General features: G+C 41.8%; 2 protein-coding genes across 2 annotated transcripts; both read right to left on the bottom strand.

Annotated features, from left to right (window-relative positions):
- Positions 1 to 5,437: 5,437 nt before the first annotated feature.
- serpinf1 (serpin peptidase inhibitor, clade F (alpha-2 antiplasmin, pigment epithelium derived factor), member 1) lies at positions 5,438 to 11,208 on the bottom strand. The gene is made up of 8 exons (XM_076750692.1): positions 11,140 to 11,208; positions 8,489 to 8,549; positions 8,102 to 8,297; positions 7,509 to 7,664; positions 6,955 to 7,158; positions 6,577 to 6,716; positions 6,238 to 6,448; positions 5,438 to 5,938 (listed from the first exon to the last, which is right to left on the bottom strand). The coding sequence occupies exons 2-8, from the start codon at positions 8,546 to 8,548 to the stop codon at positions 5,688 to 5,690; spliced, it is 1,218 nt and encodes a 405-aa protein (XP_076606807.1). The 5' UTR covers position 8,549; positions 11,140 to 11,208; the 3' UTR covers positions 5,438 to 5,687.
- A 2,100-nt stretch (positions 11,209 to 13,308) lies between these two features.
- serpinf2a (serpin peptidase inhibitor, clade F (alpha-2 antiplasmin, pigment epithelium derived factor), member 2a) lies at positions 13,309 to 17,662 on the bottom strand. Its single transcript, XM_076750993.1, has 8 exons — positions 17,609 to 17,662; positions 17,265 to 17,505; positions 16,490 to 16,633; positions 16,358 to 16,400; positions 15,548 to 15,693; positions 14,691 to 14,833; positions 14,043 to 14,247; positions 13,309 to 13,769 (listed from the first exon to the last, which is right to left on the bottom strand). The coding sequence occupies exons 1-8, from the start codon at positions 17,660 to 17,662 to the stop codon at positions 13,309 to 13,311; spliced, it is 1,437 nt and encodes a 478-aa protein (XP_076607108.1).
- Positions 17,663 to 17,934: the final 272 nt, after the last annotated feature.

The raw sequence follows: 17,934 nt of genomic DNA, 5'->3' as shown, positions 1-17,934 counted from the left end.
TAAAACTGCAGAGCCAAACACAATAACTACAATCTTCATCACAGCATTTCTGTAAAACATTCCCCCACAGAGGCAGACAGGTCCAGGCAGCAGCCCTAAGAGTTGTTGTTGGTAGAAAAACAAGGTCGACTCTGTGGCAGTTGGAGCACAAACACTTTGACTTGTTTTCTGCTGCAGGTTCGAACATGTGAACCTCTGCTCCAGAGGTGATGTCTGTCAGTCTGACAGGTATGTGAGATTCATTCAGTCTGAATCTGAGCTGCCATGTCACCCCTTCATGCCAAACACTGTGATCCTTCAGTGCCACAATATGAACAGACTGTCCTATAAAATGTTACAACACTATCTTTTTGTGCCAAACACTGAGGGCCGTTGATAGAGTGCATACAGTGTGATTACACTTCAGTTACCAGGTTACAGTGGTCGTTCTGCAGCAATCTGATTTCAACGTGAATGAGGATCTTCAAATTTGGATTAAGTAGTGCCTGAAAAGTGAAGTGTGTCAGATTTTGCATTATTACTCTTATTTCCATGTGTCAGAAACAAATTTATTCAACATTAGGTAAATATAAGTCTTGGATCGGGCGGATATCTAATGATTGGGACATCCCTACTTTATAACTCACTATACTGTAGTTGTCAGCACATATAAGGACATTTGTAGGTGTGCAGTGTTTGCCAACATCCATAACTTTTCCTATGAAGACATCTTTTATGGAACTACACCTGTGTTTTTCTATACTGACATTCATTATGTCTTTATACAGCATCCTTTGCTTACGGGTGTCTACAGGAAGAGTTAGCGTTGTGGACATCCACAGAGTCCGCCATGTTGCACTGCCATGTTTCTACAGTAACCCAGAACAGACAAACTGAACGCTGACTCTAGACAGGGACCATAGGGGACACGTGGTCAGGACTCCTTTGAATAAAACTAAACTAAAAATAAAATAAAATAAAGGGAATAGACAAACAAAGCAATTCAGTACTGACCAGGTGACGATGATCATATTTTAAAAAAAGGTGATTTAAATGCAGGATGATAATGAAGTAATTTGAAATTTACTGACCAGAGGATTAAGATTCATAAAGTGAATATTGAAATGATAACAAGTGTTGTCGGTTCAGTGAGAGAATTTAACAGAAGAAACCATCACTGGCTCATTTTAAGGTCAACAGGTCAGAGTCATATTGTGATGTCTCATTTGAGCCAAATCATCCTATTGACATTTCTCATTATTTTTGTAAACAACTTCGATTCAAGATGTTGTCAGACAGAGAGACACAGACAGGAAACAGTTTTGGTCTAAAGGCCTATTTCATCATAAAGACACGGGGACAGTCTGCTGCCAGAACAACAAATAAGAGGAAGTGTGTTTTCCTCCTGTAGATGTTTGTCCTTCAATGATTCTTTTATTTGTCACAGACTCTGTGATGTTGTGCTAAAAGATTAGTGTAAAATAGAAGAATTATGAAAGAAATACAAATGATAACAAGAGCTGGAGTCTACAGTCCCAGACCCAACGTTTCAGACGTAAGCATGCACCCCAGTTTTAGACATACGCATGCATGGAGAACCTGGAGAACCAGGAGAACCTCCACAGCTCAGGTCATTGATGTCATGACCCCAAGCTGAATGTCAAACAACAACTGATCTGGCAGAAGTTCAGCTTCTAAAATGAGCTGGGCTGAATCCATGCAGTGTGCCGTGCCTTCAGTTTTACTTACACTTACTTCATCCGCTGTGTGTGAAGGAGAAATAAAGCAGCTACTTCCTTCCTGCGGCTGTCAGACTTTGCAATCAGTAGCGCACACACACACTGAAACTGATTCACTAAATTCACTTCTGCAGTATCAGTGTATGTTAAACTGGACATTTCCTGTGTACAATAATGTTAGATTCAGCCATAGTCTATTTCACTCTGATTCAATCGTTATATTGTGCTTCTCTCGACTACACTATCCTCTTTTCTGCAAATTCCCCTGCTGTGGGATTAAAAAGGATTAACTGATCTGATCTTGTTTTGATTTTAGATCTTTTGACAGAGTCTTATGCTAAGCTAGGCTAACCACGTCCTGCCTCCAGCTCTGTACTGAGTGCACAGATATGAGGTTGATCAAAGTGATTTCCCAAAATGTGATACTACTTCTTTAAGGTTTGGGTGAGCGCTCTAACGTAGAAATATGAGTTCTTCAAATGGTTTTAACCTCCTTCCTTCAGCAGACCTCTGGCCCTCAAGACCCCAGCAGGTTTCCGGTTGCCTACTTTTTTTCAATGCCTCTGTCAGAGACACTGTTTCCTCTTGAATCTCTGCTGGAGCCTCACTGGTCAACAAATCCTCACACTCATGTGGAAACTGACAAATGCGAGGTTAAGGACTTTAAGTACTTTGAGGGGCAGAAATAATTGTACTGGTTGACAGACATAAGTAGGCTGTTTTCAATGTTTACTGACACTACAGCTGCAGTTTCCTCTGTGAATGCTTCCAATGTGACTGTGTGTCACTGTCACACTGTTAACTAGACAATAGCCTGGAGCTCATTGCGTGTGTTCATCAGAATCACAAAGAGGGGCTTTTCTTATCAGGAATGGAGATAAAAATGTCAAAAACCCTCAAAACAGCAGGACTTTAAACTTACACAATTGTGTTTCAAAGACGAAAAAACCCAAAAACGCTGTGGATATGATATGTTTATCTATTCTGAAAACACCGGAGCTCCTGAGGTTCAACTGTGAAGTTTTCATGACTGAAGAAATTGGATTTGCTGAGTATTTGTCTCCCTCTTGTGAAGGCTGAGGTGTGCTGGATGCACAGAAAACTGAACAGTATTTAATAAATATACAGCAGCAGTACAATAATATAGACACATTCTGAGAAATAAAAGTCCTCCATTACAAATACATTTTAATACATTTACTCTAGTGCTGTACTTTAGTACAAAGTCCAGGTACTTGACTGCAGTCTTCTCATGCCACTTTCTCCTTCTGCTTGACAACATTTGAGGGGGTAATATTGGACTTTTTATTTCACTGCATTAATCCGAAAACTGTGTTTACACGTTACTTTACAAATTAAGATTTTTACACACAAAAGACATGAAGAGTTTAAAAAATATGTTTTGCTAGAAATTAAACTACCAAACAGATTATGTTTTTTTTACTTCTTTTTCCTCCTAATTTAATCATTTTAATCTATTTTGGATTCGGGTTTTCCACATTAAATACTTGAAGTATAATTTCCTGATTATTCTTCCATACTGGTACTTTCAGTACTTTCAATGCAAGACTTTTACTCATAATGGAGTATTTTTTACAGTGTGGTATTAGTATTAAGTAATTAAGTAAAGGATCTAAATAGTTTTTTCCTGATCATATATATGGCTTCCTAACATAATTTCTAAATTTTTATGTTTTGACCAGCCAGAGTTGCTCCAGTAAACTGTTGGATAGTTTCATGTTCTCTCTCTTTCATTTAATCATTTAATCTCTCTCTCTCTCTCTCTCTCTCTCTCTCTCTCTCTCTCTCTCTCTCTCTCTCTCTGATTGCAGGAGTAGGATCAGGTGTGCAGGTATGAGGCAGCCACCTGCTAATCATCTCCAATTGTCTTTGCTTTAAACACTGGGCTTCAGCTCCACCATGCTGCTGGATCATACACAGTCCACATTGTTCCAGCCTTCTCTATCTCTTTCCTAATGTTTGTTTCTCCACTCCTGCAGCCTCTCTGGTACGACTCCTGCCTCTGACCCACTCCTGCACCACCTGGAACCGTTGTTGTACCACCACTCGTGGTACTCTGGACTGCCTTTGCTCAGTCATCCAAAATTTTACTTATTTCACTCATGTTTTACTCTTCTGTTATTTACGCAAACTGTCACATGGAATAATTTACAACTCTCTAGTGGATCTCAAGTGTGTTGAAGTACAGTTACATCCCACCACTGTCAGGATCAGAGCTGTCTATATAAAGCTGGTTCTTGCTTCATACTAATTGCTTCCCTGCAGTCAGTACAGATTTATCCCACAGATTAACCACATGATTTTTTCACAGAAAACTGGAGAAAAATGAAAACAGGTTTGTGCACACTGATTGTGATATTGGTGCTCCTTTCACTGCTGAGTTAGTTGTGATGTTTAAGGTTATGGTAAGGGGCTGGGATTGCACTATGTCAGAGTAATACAGACTATACAAAGAGGATGTTCTTCTAGATTATAGAGTTTACAGATCCTGCTTCCCTTCTCAGAGTCCAACTCTTCTTCTTTCTCTCCCTTTTTCCCCTCCGTCAGCTCACTTACTTCTGGGCAGCCTTACAGAAACCTCAGGAATTTCTGACTGTTTAGAAAATCAAAAACACGTGTGCTCCACACACACACACACACACACACACACAACACTTGTATTTCTATCCTTGTGAGGACCCTACCTGACATAGTGCAATCCCAGCCCCTTACCATAACCTTAAACATCACAACTAAATTCCTAACCCTTACCCTTGAAACCAAAAAGTCTTAACCCTCAAACAGCGCTTTGAATTACTGAAAACTGGCCAAAATGTCCTCACTCTATTGGTTAGAGACTTCGGTCCTCACTCACACAAACACACGCACATTCAAATGGATGAACGTTGGCTCTGTAACTCTTCAGATTCTTTCTGTTTAAGCAAAGTCACTGTTCAACGAACACTGATGCACTTGAGAAGTTTGCCTTATTTTGTGTAGAAGAATGTGGTAATCGTGGGTAAAGAAGTACGGAAAATATTTTCTGCCATCAGTGTCAACCTGCCAACACATGTCTTTCCAAAATATTCTCCATCTTGTGGAATGTGGGAGAGGAGTCATTTGATCAGAATTTGGCATGTGGAGGAATAATCAGACGTTCCACAGTAAAGAATAATCTGACATTGTGTTTACAGAACACACACTATTGTCTAATGCAGGGAGTCTCAAACTTATCACTCAGAGGTCTACATCTAATTTTTATTCAAGGTCAAATGTCCAAGCTGCAAAGTTCATTACATTCTAGTAATAAAAGAACTTGTCTCCTAGTTACTGTGCATAAGATTGCTATTGATACGGCATGATATTTAAAAAATCACAGGACCTTTTGCTACGTTTCTTCATGGTTCAATATTATGTAGAAGTACTGCCTCACAGTGTTTTGCCTCTGCCTACCAAGTCAGGGTAAAGTTTATATCCATGTCTGTCCGGACTCATTTAACACATGTAGCGGCTTTGAAGGAATTTTTCATAAATCATACCTAGGAAATACATAAATCATCAAGTGTATGTTTTGATGAAAATGGAAGTTATTACATTAATGGACAGACAGACGGATGGAAGTCATTTTGCAGTGTGAGATGAGAAATGATTCACGGTTCACTTTGGGATGTTTTGAACCAGCTGAAATGGGACAACACAAAACAAGACACACTTTGTTTCATTGTCGTGTTTATTATGTTTCACACAAATGACAATATTTGATTTCTTAAAAAACAATCCTTTGGTAAACTCAGAGTATCATCACCGTGTTTCTGTGTCCTGTCAGATTAATATGTTTCAACATGAAAAGTAAAGAATTGTGTAAAATCAAATCAAAATCAAATATTCTCACAAGTATCTGCCACCACAAACGCAAACACCTGAAATCCCTCCTAGGACCTGCTAAGAGTGTGTGTGCGTGTGTGTGTGTTATATCGTCAGGGTCTTGGGGTTAACCACCCGGCCAATGAAGAGCAGCGCCCCCGAAGCTTCATCCCGGATCAGGAAGAGGAAGGGCCGGTCCACCCGGTAGGACAGGTGGCTTGCTGTTGATGTGGTGCTGGGGTACTGGTTCCCCTCAGGTGCCATCTCCATTACGACCTTGTGATTGACGCTGCTGAGCTTAGCAGCTAAAGTGGAGATCTTCTCCAGGTCCGTGTCTGCAAGCCAATCAGAGAGTCCTGCGGGGAGGGAAGAAGGGGAGGAGAAAGACAGGATGGAAGAGCAGGCAGAAAAAGAGGAGCAACAGTAAGACGAGAAGAAAGGGGAAGAGTAGGGAGGAGAAAGGACCACAAGGAGGAAAAGTGTAAACTCCTTGTATACGTACACATACTTGGCCAATAAAGCCAATTCTGAACCTGATTCTTAAAAAACAAACAAAACATTTTGCACTTGTGCAACACTGGCACTTTATTTGCATCTGTCTTTGTTTGAAATCCACATGGAGGATTGAAGGTCTTTGCTCATCAGACAGACTCACCCAGGTCGTTGAGCAGCGGCAGCAGGTCTGTGGAGTAGCTGAGCCTCAGTGAGGGCAGAGTGAGGGACACCTTGGCAGGAAGAAGTGTCATGGAGAGGTCCTGAACAAACTCAGCAGTCAGACTCTCCTCCAGCAGTGTCATGTTGGAGGTCACTTCATCAGGCAAGAAGATGAACATGCTGACATCGTCCTGCATCTGGATCTGAGCGATCTGGAGGAGGAGCAGACGTTCAGGAGGGATCTCAGAAAGTGGGCTGAAGTTCATAACCGACTGGCCAATTGTTTGTGAAGTTTAAACCAGTTATGGTACTTTGTTGTTTCAAAGGAGAAAACACTCACAACACAGCTCAAATCTGAGTCAGCCCCCATCTTCACGGGGTAGTTATCCTGCTGCATCATGGCAATCTGTGCAGGTGTCCCTCCCTCCACTTGGAAGTTCTGCATTGCTCCACTCTGACCAAACCGAGTCACCCACTTCCCTGTTTACAGACAGAAAATCTATCATTATTGATGCTCCTGCATCCTCAGCTGGATGCTGAATTTCTAGTAAAACTGAGCTTGAAAAAAAAAAAAAACTCCAGTATTAAAAGAAGCAACATCAAAGTGTCCAAAACCAAGAGGCAGCACTCCTACATTCAAACCAACTGACGAGCTTTCATTCCTAATCTACCCTGTTTGTCTACAGTTTTTGAGGAGATTTTGGGGATTTTGACATACCTTTAAAGTAGGCGGCACTCACAGTGTTCACTCCAGGGTTTCGTGGTAAGGACGTAGTCAAGAGTTGCTGCACCTTCCCGCCTGTCTCCTGAGCCACCCAGTCATTGATGTCTTTCACATCCCTTGTTCCTCCCTGCAGTGCCTTTGGACGGACTCCATACTGCTGCTCCACAAGTGGGAAGAAGTCCTGCTTTGGACGAAGTCCTGAGAACGGACGGTTTTATCTTAGAATTCTGACCTTGTTTGGTGAGGAAAAGTACAGGGTCTATAAAGATTCAATTGACTGATTTTCAACAAGAGTTAAACAAGAAAAAGATTGAAAACATCATTAGCAGTGAGACTGGGCCATGGATGAACCTGATTGCTACTCTGCATCATCTATAATGTCTAATCACCAATTCTCCCATGAGGTTGAAGTTTTCTGTTGCGGTGAACTGAGCTAAAATGTTCCAAGTCAAGCCAAAAAAAAAGTCATGTCGTAGTTGAAAACAGATAAAATTACATGTGGATCCCTGATTTTATGTCCAGTTGCTCAAGCCCCCACATGAACTCACGTCTTGCCAGGTAGATGCGTGCTGCAGTGCTCAGGCCTTTGCCAGGCGCCCTGACTGATGCCAAGAGGTCTTTCAGGGTGCTGTGGAGCTGAGGGTCCTGCAGGGTGTGATACCTCAGAGCCCTGAACAGCTGCCTTTGAGCACGCTCAGAGCCTCCTGGGGGATACAAGGGATCTCGTTCAGTGAGTCAACATGTTCGTAAGATTCAGGCATATACTTTTTCCCTTCATGTCAAAGATCTTCTTTACGAACCTTCTGCAGTCAGTGCAAGATTCAAATTCAAAGAATGTGCTTATGAGAAAAATGTTTCAATATTGCCTTCAGGTGTCAACTTTGGCTGGAAAAATGTCTTTTGTCTGTCTATTCTCCCTCTGCACTGTTTTAATTTTTTCTGTCCCAGCTTAAAGCGATTCACTGTAACAGAGGAATAAATAAGCACATATGGAGAAAGACATTGCAGACCACCTGATGGTAAAAAGCAAGCAAAACTGAAAGACATTTCAGGCAGTTTGGTTGACAGGCCTGTACACACCATGGCAGTCAAAACCAATGCACCAGTTTGGATTTAGTTTGTAGTGTGTTTGTGTCGTCACCCATGGAGAGCTGCGTCAGCACCGCAGACACACTAATGGGGGCCAGGAAGACGTTGGCTGCAGTGTCGCGGCTCGCCAGAGCACGGAACAAGTTGTACCCGAAATCCGAGGTAGCTGCGCCCATCTTAGTCTGAGGTGTGGTGAAAAGCTCCACATGTTCCTCCTCCCCACCCGTCTCTTCGACTCCTGTCTCCGACTGAAGCAGTTCATTAAAGACAAGAGTCAAAAGATCTGCAGTTTCTTATACTGTGCCAGAGAGACTGATGTATTTATATATATTGTATATGTATATGTGTATGATGAGAGAAATACTTAGTAACACCAGACTCATTTAACATTAAAACAGGCTTTATTTAAAAAATCAGGGACAACAGGTGATGTAGATACCTGAGCCTGACAGAAGCTCAGGACGACTCCAAACACCAGCAGGAAAGTTGTGTATTTCATCCTGGAAGACAAACACAAAAGATGAGTTTTCATACCTTTCCTACCAGTGCTACCACCACTTTTTATGGGGAAACAATGGCTAATTCTGATGATCCATCCAGCAGTTACGGAGCAGCTGTTTGTGGTTTCTACAAACATGTGGGAGAAATATCTGACTCTTTAGCAGCTGAATGTTCCCCTGTGTTCACCAGCTTGTCTCTAACTATGTCTGTCTGCTGCTTGCTGCTGAGCAGGTTGTGTATAGTAGGATTTTAGAGCTTTTTCTCTGAAAACGACACCATGAGAGCAGTGAGAATGAACCAAAGCACCAAAGTTGTGTCCTGACTGATAAAAATGAGTTCAAGCTCACTACAAAGCTCTGTAAAGATATGAGGAGGTGGAGATTCAGCTGATAAATCTCTGAATGTTCATCACTACCAGAGACACCCAACACGCTACTTTCTCATTCTCAGTTCATACATTGTCATTTGAGAAAATGTATCCTCTGCTTGTGGAACTGTTTCAGATTCAAAGACAATAATGACATTCAGAGCCAAATAATTTCAAAACAGTGGTTTGTATAATTGCAGGGCAACACCACAAAATTATACAACCAGTCTAAATTTCACCACAAAATATAAACTGTCAGGACCCCGAGAAAGACCAGATCATGTCTGCAGTCTGAGCACTCAAACCTCCAGAACTGTACATTGCCAAACCAATAATTCTCTTAAAAACTGTTTTCCCAGTAATTATGTGAGAAAATTATAATCTCAATTCTGAGCAGAAAGCTTGTACGACAACAAACAGAAGCTCTGCAGGTCAGTTGTTGTTAAAAGTTTACTTTTGCATTATCATTTTGATGCAGCTGCAGCTGCACACACTGCCCTGGAGTTTATTTTAAACACACATAATGTCTGAACCAGTAAAAGAAAGTGAGGAAAAGGTCACACACAAACACACAAAGTCTCCTTTGTTCTTCTGCACACATCTGGACCTGGTTGTCGTGGTTTCACAAAAACAAAAGTCTGTCATTTGAATCTCAGACCACACAAACACACACACACACACACACACACACACACACACACACACACACACCATGCCTGATGGGAAATCCAGACGGTGAGGTCCAGAAAGCTGAGAGGCTGCAGTTTCTTTCACTGTGATTCGGATCTTTTCTCTCCCTCCATTATATGATCATAATAGTAAGATTCTATTCCAATTTCAACATGTGTTCCAAGATTGTACATTTTCTGAAAAGTACATTGAGATCAACTGAGAAACTAAAATAACTGCACAGTCTTTTTTTCAGTGAAGTGATTGCCAGACCAAATCAAGGTCTTTCATCACACTAATTATATAAAGATCAAATTTCAAATTTGATTTTGACCCTTGTATTTGTTTTACAGGATGGCAATCATACTAGAGTGATAAAACAAAAGCAGGTAGCAAAAGCAGGATAAATCTCCTGAATGCAACACACTTTGACGTGGACATTTTCACCAGAGCATGCATTCATAGTCCTGGTCTGGCTGTACGTTTATCTGTTAGCATTCCAACGGTTCAAACTGATTACATCTCCACTGACATCTCTCAGTCTGATCATGTCTTGAAGGCTTTATTCATTTATTTACCGCAATGCTTGACGCATGAATGCACCAGTGACTCCACAAGGATCGTCAAAGATTCATCTGAAGTATGAATTGTTGCCTCTCTTCATCCCTGAGGTGTATAAAGTCTGAACAGGCCTGATGGAGACCTGCAGAGTCCTGCAGCAGACTGAAGATGAACAGTTGACACAGCAGATGTGTGGTTGCTGCAGGGACTTGTCTCTAATACTCACAGGCATGTTTTCTCATTGGCTGCTCCTAAACTTTCTCATATCACACTGGACAGTTTTTAAAAGTTAAGGACGCGACCCTGAAATTAGTCCACAGAACTGCTGGACTGTTCCTGGCACCAAAGTGTTTCTAACCCCAAATAACCTGTGTGAAAAGTCTTTGTAAAGAACAATATAACTGACAGAAGTTACGCTATGTATTTCACATTGCCTTCAAATATTACACTTGTGTATTTTTCATAGTATTCATAGTTTTAAACACAATGCGGCCTAATGTAAAGATTTAAGTTTGTTTAAGTTGAGTAAATCTGTGTTGACACAGACGACTGACCCTGCTTCTGTTCCACTCACCCTCCCATGAAATGAGAACTATTATATAAACTGGTCCGGTGGAAAAGCTCCAGCTTTGATTGTATTTCTTGGCACAGCGATGGAAAAGCTGAACTGAACCTGAGAGAAAGTTCATCGACATGTTTCCGACTGTTGAAATAATCATAAAAATGTCTTCAAATTATAAAGTAAGGGAGCTGTGAGGGTTTTTTCTTCATGTTAAAAGACTGAATCGACGTGAGACGAAGAGCTCTCTGCAGGTTTATCAAACATTAATGTGTGCTTCATTTTGCTGAACAGCGGGACATCATGCAGCACTAAATTAACGGTGAATTAACTGGCATTAATCGGCGTCAGTAGAGACGCATCAAAAAGCAAAACTCAAGAGTTGTGCGTGAAAGCGCAAAATGACCAACAAAGCGCATAGAGGCACACTCACCTCTCCTCTGCTCCCGGACGGTCTGCGTTGCTCAGACTTTCTCCCGCTGCAGATGAGTCGAGTCTTCGCTCCGCTGACGCCTCCTGGCTCTGCGCCCAGAGCGACGCGCGTCCCCGCTGCTGCCAACAGAGCGTCTGGGCGGGGGCGCGCAACACATACACAGAAACAGTTTAACGTACAGAAAACGCAAACATGGATTGAGGTCTAACTGTAGAGTGCTGTGCAATGAGGAGAACGTCGCAGACACGTTCTAGACCAAACTAATCATGTCACTCATTTAATCATTTTTAATCCCATGTGGCAATATTTAGGCTGATGTAAGTAGACTGAACATTAAACGTTGGACTGAGGTCTTATCAGCCACATCATTCAAGAGTCCCAAGAAACTTTGAAAAAAAATCCTGAAACCTTACAAGAACCATCAAGACATTCCCACAAGGACTCCAGAACCCAGAGGCCTTGTGCATAACTTTAAGCACTTGTTAAAGCCAGATAAGGAACCCCTGAAACCAAGAAACTTCGGTGAAACACATCAAGGACCTCTGGACCACATGAAGGGACCCAAAATGACCCCTTAAGCCTTATAAATGATTCTTGGCATCTCATTAGAACTCTGGAAATCACCTCCAGAACCCCCTATAAAAATTACATGAAAACACCCCTGGAATTAACTCATGCATCACTGGAATGACAGTAGAATGGACCCTGCCTCCATATACTCCAAAGGAGTGTCGTACCTTAAGTACCAGTACTGAATAAAATGCATCTTAAGGATATCTAGAACTTCATTACAGCCGAAAACCTCAAAATTAGGACACTAACCTCAGGAACTTCAAAGTCTCTGGGAGCCCCACCCATAAGAACCTCTAAAGGCCCCTAAGGAACATTAGTGTGTCTTATCAGTTAATAAGAATCCATGAAAGACTGCTTCTTGGTCTATGCCTCTCAGGCAACACTCTATACTGGTTTCGACCAAGCTCGACCAGCCAATATGGTTTAGGTTACAGGTAGCAAAAATTAAGTTAGGACAGTAGTTCCAACAAACAAGGTGAGGCGTGTATGCAAGGCAGTTGTTAGATCTGCCTGGAAGGATGCACTTAGAGAAAATTATGACAGTACACCAGAGTAACCACACTGTTTTTCTGGTTGTATATTTCAAAGGAGGTTTTTTTTTGTTTTGTTTTGTTTTTTTTGGTGATGTTTTTATTGAGTGTCCAGTGTGTTGCTTTTCTTTCTAAGCTGACAGTAATATTCATTAGTTATATTTAACAATTACCAAGGAAAGTACTATGAAGAAACTAAAACTTCATGCATTGTTTCACTGGCATTGTGTCAGTCTGGGAGAAGAGCTGACAATTTGGAGAAATGAAACTTCTTTCAAACAAATAAAAAAAAGAAAAACTCTCAAACATTTTATTAACATTTAATGTTTTATTTTCTGTGACTGAATACCAAATTAAAATCATCACATTGAAGATAAAACATCTGCAAAGAAAAATGACTTTTAACATCATAATGAACAACTTGTTGAAAAGAATATGCTTTTCTTTTTTGGCTTGAAAGAGTGTCATGTTTCCTCTCAAGGAATATTCTGTGTGTGTGTGTGTGTGTGTGTGTGTGTGTGTGTGTGTGTGTGTGTGTTGTTTGCCTTCATCAGCTGTAAAAGTTGTCTTGAAACACACTGTCAGGCCTAACAGCTGTATCATAAAGTCATTGATCACTGTATTATAACATTTTCAAAAGAAACAGGACAAGTTTGATCAAATTTAATCAGTCTGGTAAACAGACTGGTAAACAGACACATTGCCGTTCATGTTGAATGGCAATGTGTTTGTCCTTTGCACATCTGAATCTGCTTTGAAGAAAAAGTTTGGCAATTTTGGAATATGCTTATTCACTATGTTTCAGAGTTAGATACAAAAATCGATACCACTCTCATGGCTGTCTCCGCTAATTCATTGCAACCACACACAATTACAAGAACCCCCAATGCCCTGCTAAGCTAAATTTCTGCCTTATATTTTCCTGACGGACATGGTATCCAAGTTCTCATCTAATTCTCTGCAACAAAGCCAACTTGTATGTCTCCAGACATGTCAAATTATTTCTTTGACAAGTAAGATCTGCAAGCACAGAGTTGTCTGATTTGGAGCAGGTTTTGCCTTCTGGTTACTTCTTCTTTCTGTCAGTACCCTCTAGTCTATTTACATGCAGCAGCTGCTCCCTCTCACCAGCAGGAGCACTACATGACTGCACACTGCTGTCCTCTGCCGGCTCTGTGTCGCTGCTCAGCCTGTTGCTGTGTTCGCTATTCTCTGTTACAGGTTGGTCGCTCATGGTGCTGTTGCTGTGGGGATCGTCATTGAGCATGGGGTTGTTGTCGGGGGCAGGGTTCATGACTATGCCCATGAAGAGGGGGGCTAGAGAGGCATCATCAACAAGGGCGAAGAGGAAAGGAGAGTTGACGGAGAAGAGGGAGACGGAGCGCATGGAGGTTATAACAGTGGTGGCAGACGCCTCCACGCCCTCCTCGCTGAGCTCTACAGTGCTGGCGTGACGGACACTGGTCACCTTCAGAGGGTGGTCGGAAATCCCAGAAAGATCAGGAGCCGAAAACAGAGAACCGAGGCCTGATAGGAAGAGAAAAAGATGCCAGTGGTTTCAAAGTGGTATCACTTTCATCACATTGACTCTTTGGATTGCTACTGTAAACTGATTACTTGTCATGTCTGAATAATGTGTCTGTTTTGTTCTAAGGTCATTATGTGATGCCACATTACATGACCAGTGTTTGCCCTTTATCTTTATCTGTTTGGAAGTGGCATCCCCACCACTACACTACACAGTGTCTATGTTGTTCCTTTCAGACATCTCTCCTGTCTTAGTGAAGCTAATGCTCTCACCCATGCTGGTCAGTGCTTCCTGGAGCTCCTGGCGGTACTGTAGCTTCACCTTGGGTAAGTTGACCTGCATTGTTTTTTCCTCAGGTAGACGTCTGTAAAGGTCGGAGATGTTCAGTTTGGGAAGCACTGACGACACGTTTCCCCTGCCCGGCAGGGGCATGACAATTAAGAAGCTGGTATTTCCCTTGAAGGGAAAACTGGCAACCTGGACAAGAGAGAAAGACTTTCTTTTTACCTCTTTTATTCCATATGGACCAACCCTCAATAAATAGACTACAGGAACACATGGTGTTGAAAAGGTAAACAGAAGACAATGAAATAAGACCTTGAGACATGAATTAGACACACAACTTATTTAAACCAATGAAAACACTTGTCAAAAGGTTAACCACCAGTGGCAGATGGCTAAGTAAGATCAGCCATCATCCTTCTCTGGAGGTCAGGTCCTCCAGCTAGTCTTAGCAGATTCCAATAACCAATTCGGAGCTCACTGTTTTTGTGTATCAGGTTGTTTGTTATTGCTTCCATATCATGTGTTAAATGGAAAGAAAAGCCTTGTGAAATCCTTAAGAGCATTCTTGGCTCTGCCTTTGATAATGGACAGTATCAGCACCATCACTGACATACCCATGCCAATGCTGGTGTTACCTGTGCTTCCAGTTCTGGATCATCCAGCAGGCGCAGAGGGTACTGGGCAGACTTCATCATGTCAACTGACACAGAGTTCTGGTTGTCCAAGTAGAACACTCCTTTCGTAGTCACTTGGGGGTCAAAACGTGTCTGCCATTCACCTGAAAAACACAGAGGGGAATAATAAGGAATCATTAAGAATCATTACGTTAATAAAAATCATTTTTAACAACCTGAACTTATGAGCCACCTGTATCTGAGTTTACATTTTCAGAATTAAGGTAGCACCGCACAGTGAGCATGTGACTCTGCTAAAGGTAAGGTGCAAGGTAACAAGAGGTCAGGTTTCCTGTTTGGAATGTTCATGGATAGGATATCAAGGAGCTGCCCTGGTCTGGAGGAGTGTCTGGCCTGATGATACAACTGTGGCATGCATACTGTTCACTGATGATGTTGTCCTATGGCTTGGACTGTGATCTCCAAAGTGCAATGAAGCATTTTGCAACCATGGTGAAGAAGTGATGGGGTCCCCCAGTAGCATAATGGCTAGGCAAATTTCATATCCCAACTGGCCAGGGAGCACTTTGGGATCCCTTAAGAAGAATTATTTTTGTGGTGTGAAAGACATCTGGCCAACTCTGATCTGCATAGGAAGTGGCATTAAAGTGGCACTACTATCAGCAAGTCAAGTAGCCCAGTGTATTCATCAATACAAAGATGAAGCCAGTTCATCAACTTAGGAGAGATATGGTTGAGATTTTCATTCAAATGAACCGACCTATCCTGCCCTGCTGAAACATCTGATTTTTTCTATGCACTTATTGCCTATGACTTTGTAAATCACCATATGGCTGGTCTTTGGTGGAATGGTTCACCTTTGAAGTACACAGCGTTCATGAGCATAAGCACCACGTCATGTGGAATACTTTCCAGGAAGTTGGGGATGTAACCATTGGTGGCATTCTCCACCCACTGGTTGACCTCCTCCACAGATACCAGAGGGACAGGCTCTGATTGGTACCTTAGGAGGAAAAAATACATTTTCTTACTTCCACATCAAACGTGGCAAACTTAGATTTTTGACAACACAAATTAAAAAAATCTATTAGTTGGTAAATATGTAAGAAGTACTCCATAAATTATTGATGCTTTTGCTTGCTTAAAACTGTGTGGTAGATTTTAGTCACATCATCATGGCTGCTGGTGGTCCACCTTCTTCTCTCTTCTCCTCCAGTTTCAGTCATGTTGGCCAAATCCATGCATACTACCTGTCCTGTCTTTTCAGACAATGCAATTTTCCACATGACCAGCAGTCGTCACTAGAGAGCCATCACTTGACCACCTCATCCCCACAGCTGTTACCCATTAGCTCCCCATTACATGTGGCCCTCATTCAATACCCTTCACTTGGCAGTTTATCATAACTACCAGCCATAATTTTCTTTGTCTTGTTGTCAGTTTCTTGCCCTGAGGTTTCATCCTGCATGCATTTGTCTTTGCTGATCGCTAATTGCCAACCCTTTACTTGTCATCTGACTAAAGAGACTATTTATCATGCATGTGTCAGTGTATCAACCAGTTCAGCCTTTGGTCAAATGGATGCAGGACGTTCAAAACAGAGTTCTTACTGAAAAGCAACAGCATTCAAACAGTGTATGTGTATATGGCCTGATTGTAGGTGATACCTGGCCAGAGATTCCTCAACAAAAGGCAACTTCACTTCAAATCCTGAGAGAGAAGGGCGAGAAAATGGAAAACATGGACAACATGGACCTTACACCAAACTTCTTAAAAACAGTCACCAGTTCAACACACACCTGGTCTCAGGTACATGCGTGTTGCCACCTCCAACGATGTGTTTCTGAAATGCGGTAGAAGGCCTCCCAGTATATGATGGTAACATGGCAGATTGTGGGCATGAAGGCTCTTCAGCAGCAGCTTCTCTGTCTCATTGCGAGCACCTGAGGAAAAGAAACTAAAACTGAATAAACTGTTTCTAAGGTATGTACAGGGACTGTTAAGGAAGCATATGGTACAACCAATGTAATGTATGAACATGCAGATTGATTTCTCAATGCAGTGCTGCTCTGACATCTCTCTACTCAGGTAATATGACACCAGACTATAAATCTGTCACCATCCTATTCGCCCCATCAGGTTTATTGCTGCTTTACTCCCCAAAAAGAATTGAGGTGATAACAGCAGAAAGGCTGTGGAAAGGTCATATATTAAAAGGTTTATCTTCTGCACAGCCATATTAGGAAATCTTAGATTAGTTTTTATCAGGTTCAGCACGACATTCAGATTTCACCTTCAGGTTCGACTTTTTACCTCAGACATATGAAAGGATGTGTTAGCATGCCATTAAAGCACTGATCTCTCAGCTTTGGCTGACAGGTGGTGGACAAGTTGGAATTTTGATCTACTGACGGGGATGGATGAAATGTTAGCCTTCATTATACAAATTGTGTCTTCAGACGTGGAAATAACAGCTGTTGACTTGTCTTACTATCCTTGTTTAGATGAATGAATGGAGAAGCATCTTGTGAAAAACCCTCCTGTACTACAGAATTAAATTAACCTCTGACTGACCTAAGGTGAGCTGAGCGAGGGTAAAGGCCAGACTTAGAGGTGACAGGATGACATTTGGCTGCTGTGGACCAATAGGAAGCTTTTCCAGTAGCTGTAAACCCAGTCGCTCAATAGCGGCCCCTATCGACCTGTGCTCCTCAGGGCTGAAAACCTGTGCTCCGCCACAGCTGTCAACCTCCTCTTCTGTCTCCTCCTCTTCAACAGGACCAGAGACATCAGGAGTTCCTGGACTGGGCTCCTCCTGAAGACAGGAGGACAGTATGGTTACATAAAGTCATATAATAAATAATTTCCCTTTGTTTCCCGTAGTTTATTATGGTAGTTTATCATATTGAGGTTCTTACAGTCAGTCCCAGACAGCACAGACAAAGCAAGAAAAGAAGAAGACACAGCTTCATTTCCAAACAACCAACCTGAAAAGCACAGAGACAGCATCAAATTTACTATAAAAAATTACCACGACACATCACACATTTTTATCTAATGATGAGATTGATAAGATTAATCTCTTCTGTCCATTAGATGGCATGTAATTGAAATTTGTGTTTGTGAACTGGGAACCAAAGAGCAAATCATACAAGACACACTGAATCCTTACAGCAGCAGATGATAATCTTAACCTGTAACTCCATGTAATAAATAGGTATGTCCAGACAGAATGCAGAAAAAA

The sequence above is a fragment of the Chaetodon auriga genome, chromosome 15 (assembly GCF_051107435.1).
Source record: "Chaetodon auriga isolate fChaAug3 chromosome 15, fChaAug3.hap1, whole genome shotgun sequence".
In the NCBI taxonomy this organism is placed as follows: Eukaryota; Metazoa; Chordata; class Actinopteri; order Chaetodontiformes; family Chaetodontidae; genus Chaetodon; species Chaetodon auriga.
Note: the sequence above shows the minus strand (reverse complement) of the source record. Positions and strands in the feature narration are given on the sequence as shown.

What these genes read in the sequence shown, in the direction of transcription:
- serpinf1 (XM_076750692.1), bottom strand. Translation starts at nt 8,548, where the DNA reads ATGAAATACACAACTTTCCTGCTGGTGTTTGGAGTCGTCCTGAGCTTC. An exon ending in GCTGACGCAGCTCTCCATGG is followed by an intron (nt 7,665 to 8,101) that starts GTGACGACACAA and finishes TGTATCCCCCAG; the next exon opens with GAGGCTCTGAGCGTGCTCAA. An exon ending in GAGTGCCGCCTACTTTAAAG is followed by an intron (nt 6,717 to 6,954) that starts GTATGTCAAAAT and finishes GTCTGTAAACAG; the next exon opens with GGAAGTGGGTGACTCGGTTT.
- serpinf2a (XM_076750993.1), bottom strand. Translation starts at nt 17,662, where the DNA reads ATGAAGCTGTGTCTTCTTCTTTTCTTGCTTTGTCTGTGCTGTCTGGGA. An exon ending in GAACGCTGTGTACTTCAAAG is followed by an intron (nt 14,834 to 15,547) that starts GTGAACCATTCC and finishes TGTGTTTTTCAG; the next exon opens with GTGAATGGCAGACACGTTTT. An exon ending in GGAAGCACTGACCAGCATGG is followed by an intron (nt 13,770 to 14,042) that starts GTGAGAGCATTA and finishes TCTTCCTATCAG; the next exon opens with GCCTCGGTTCTCTGTTTTCG.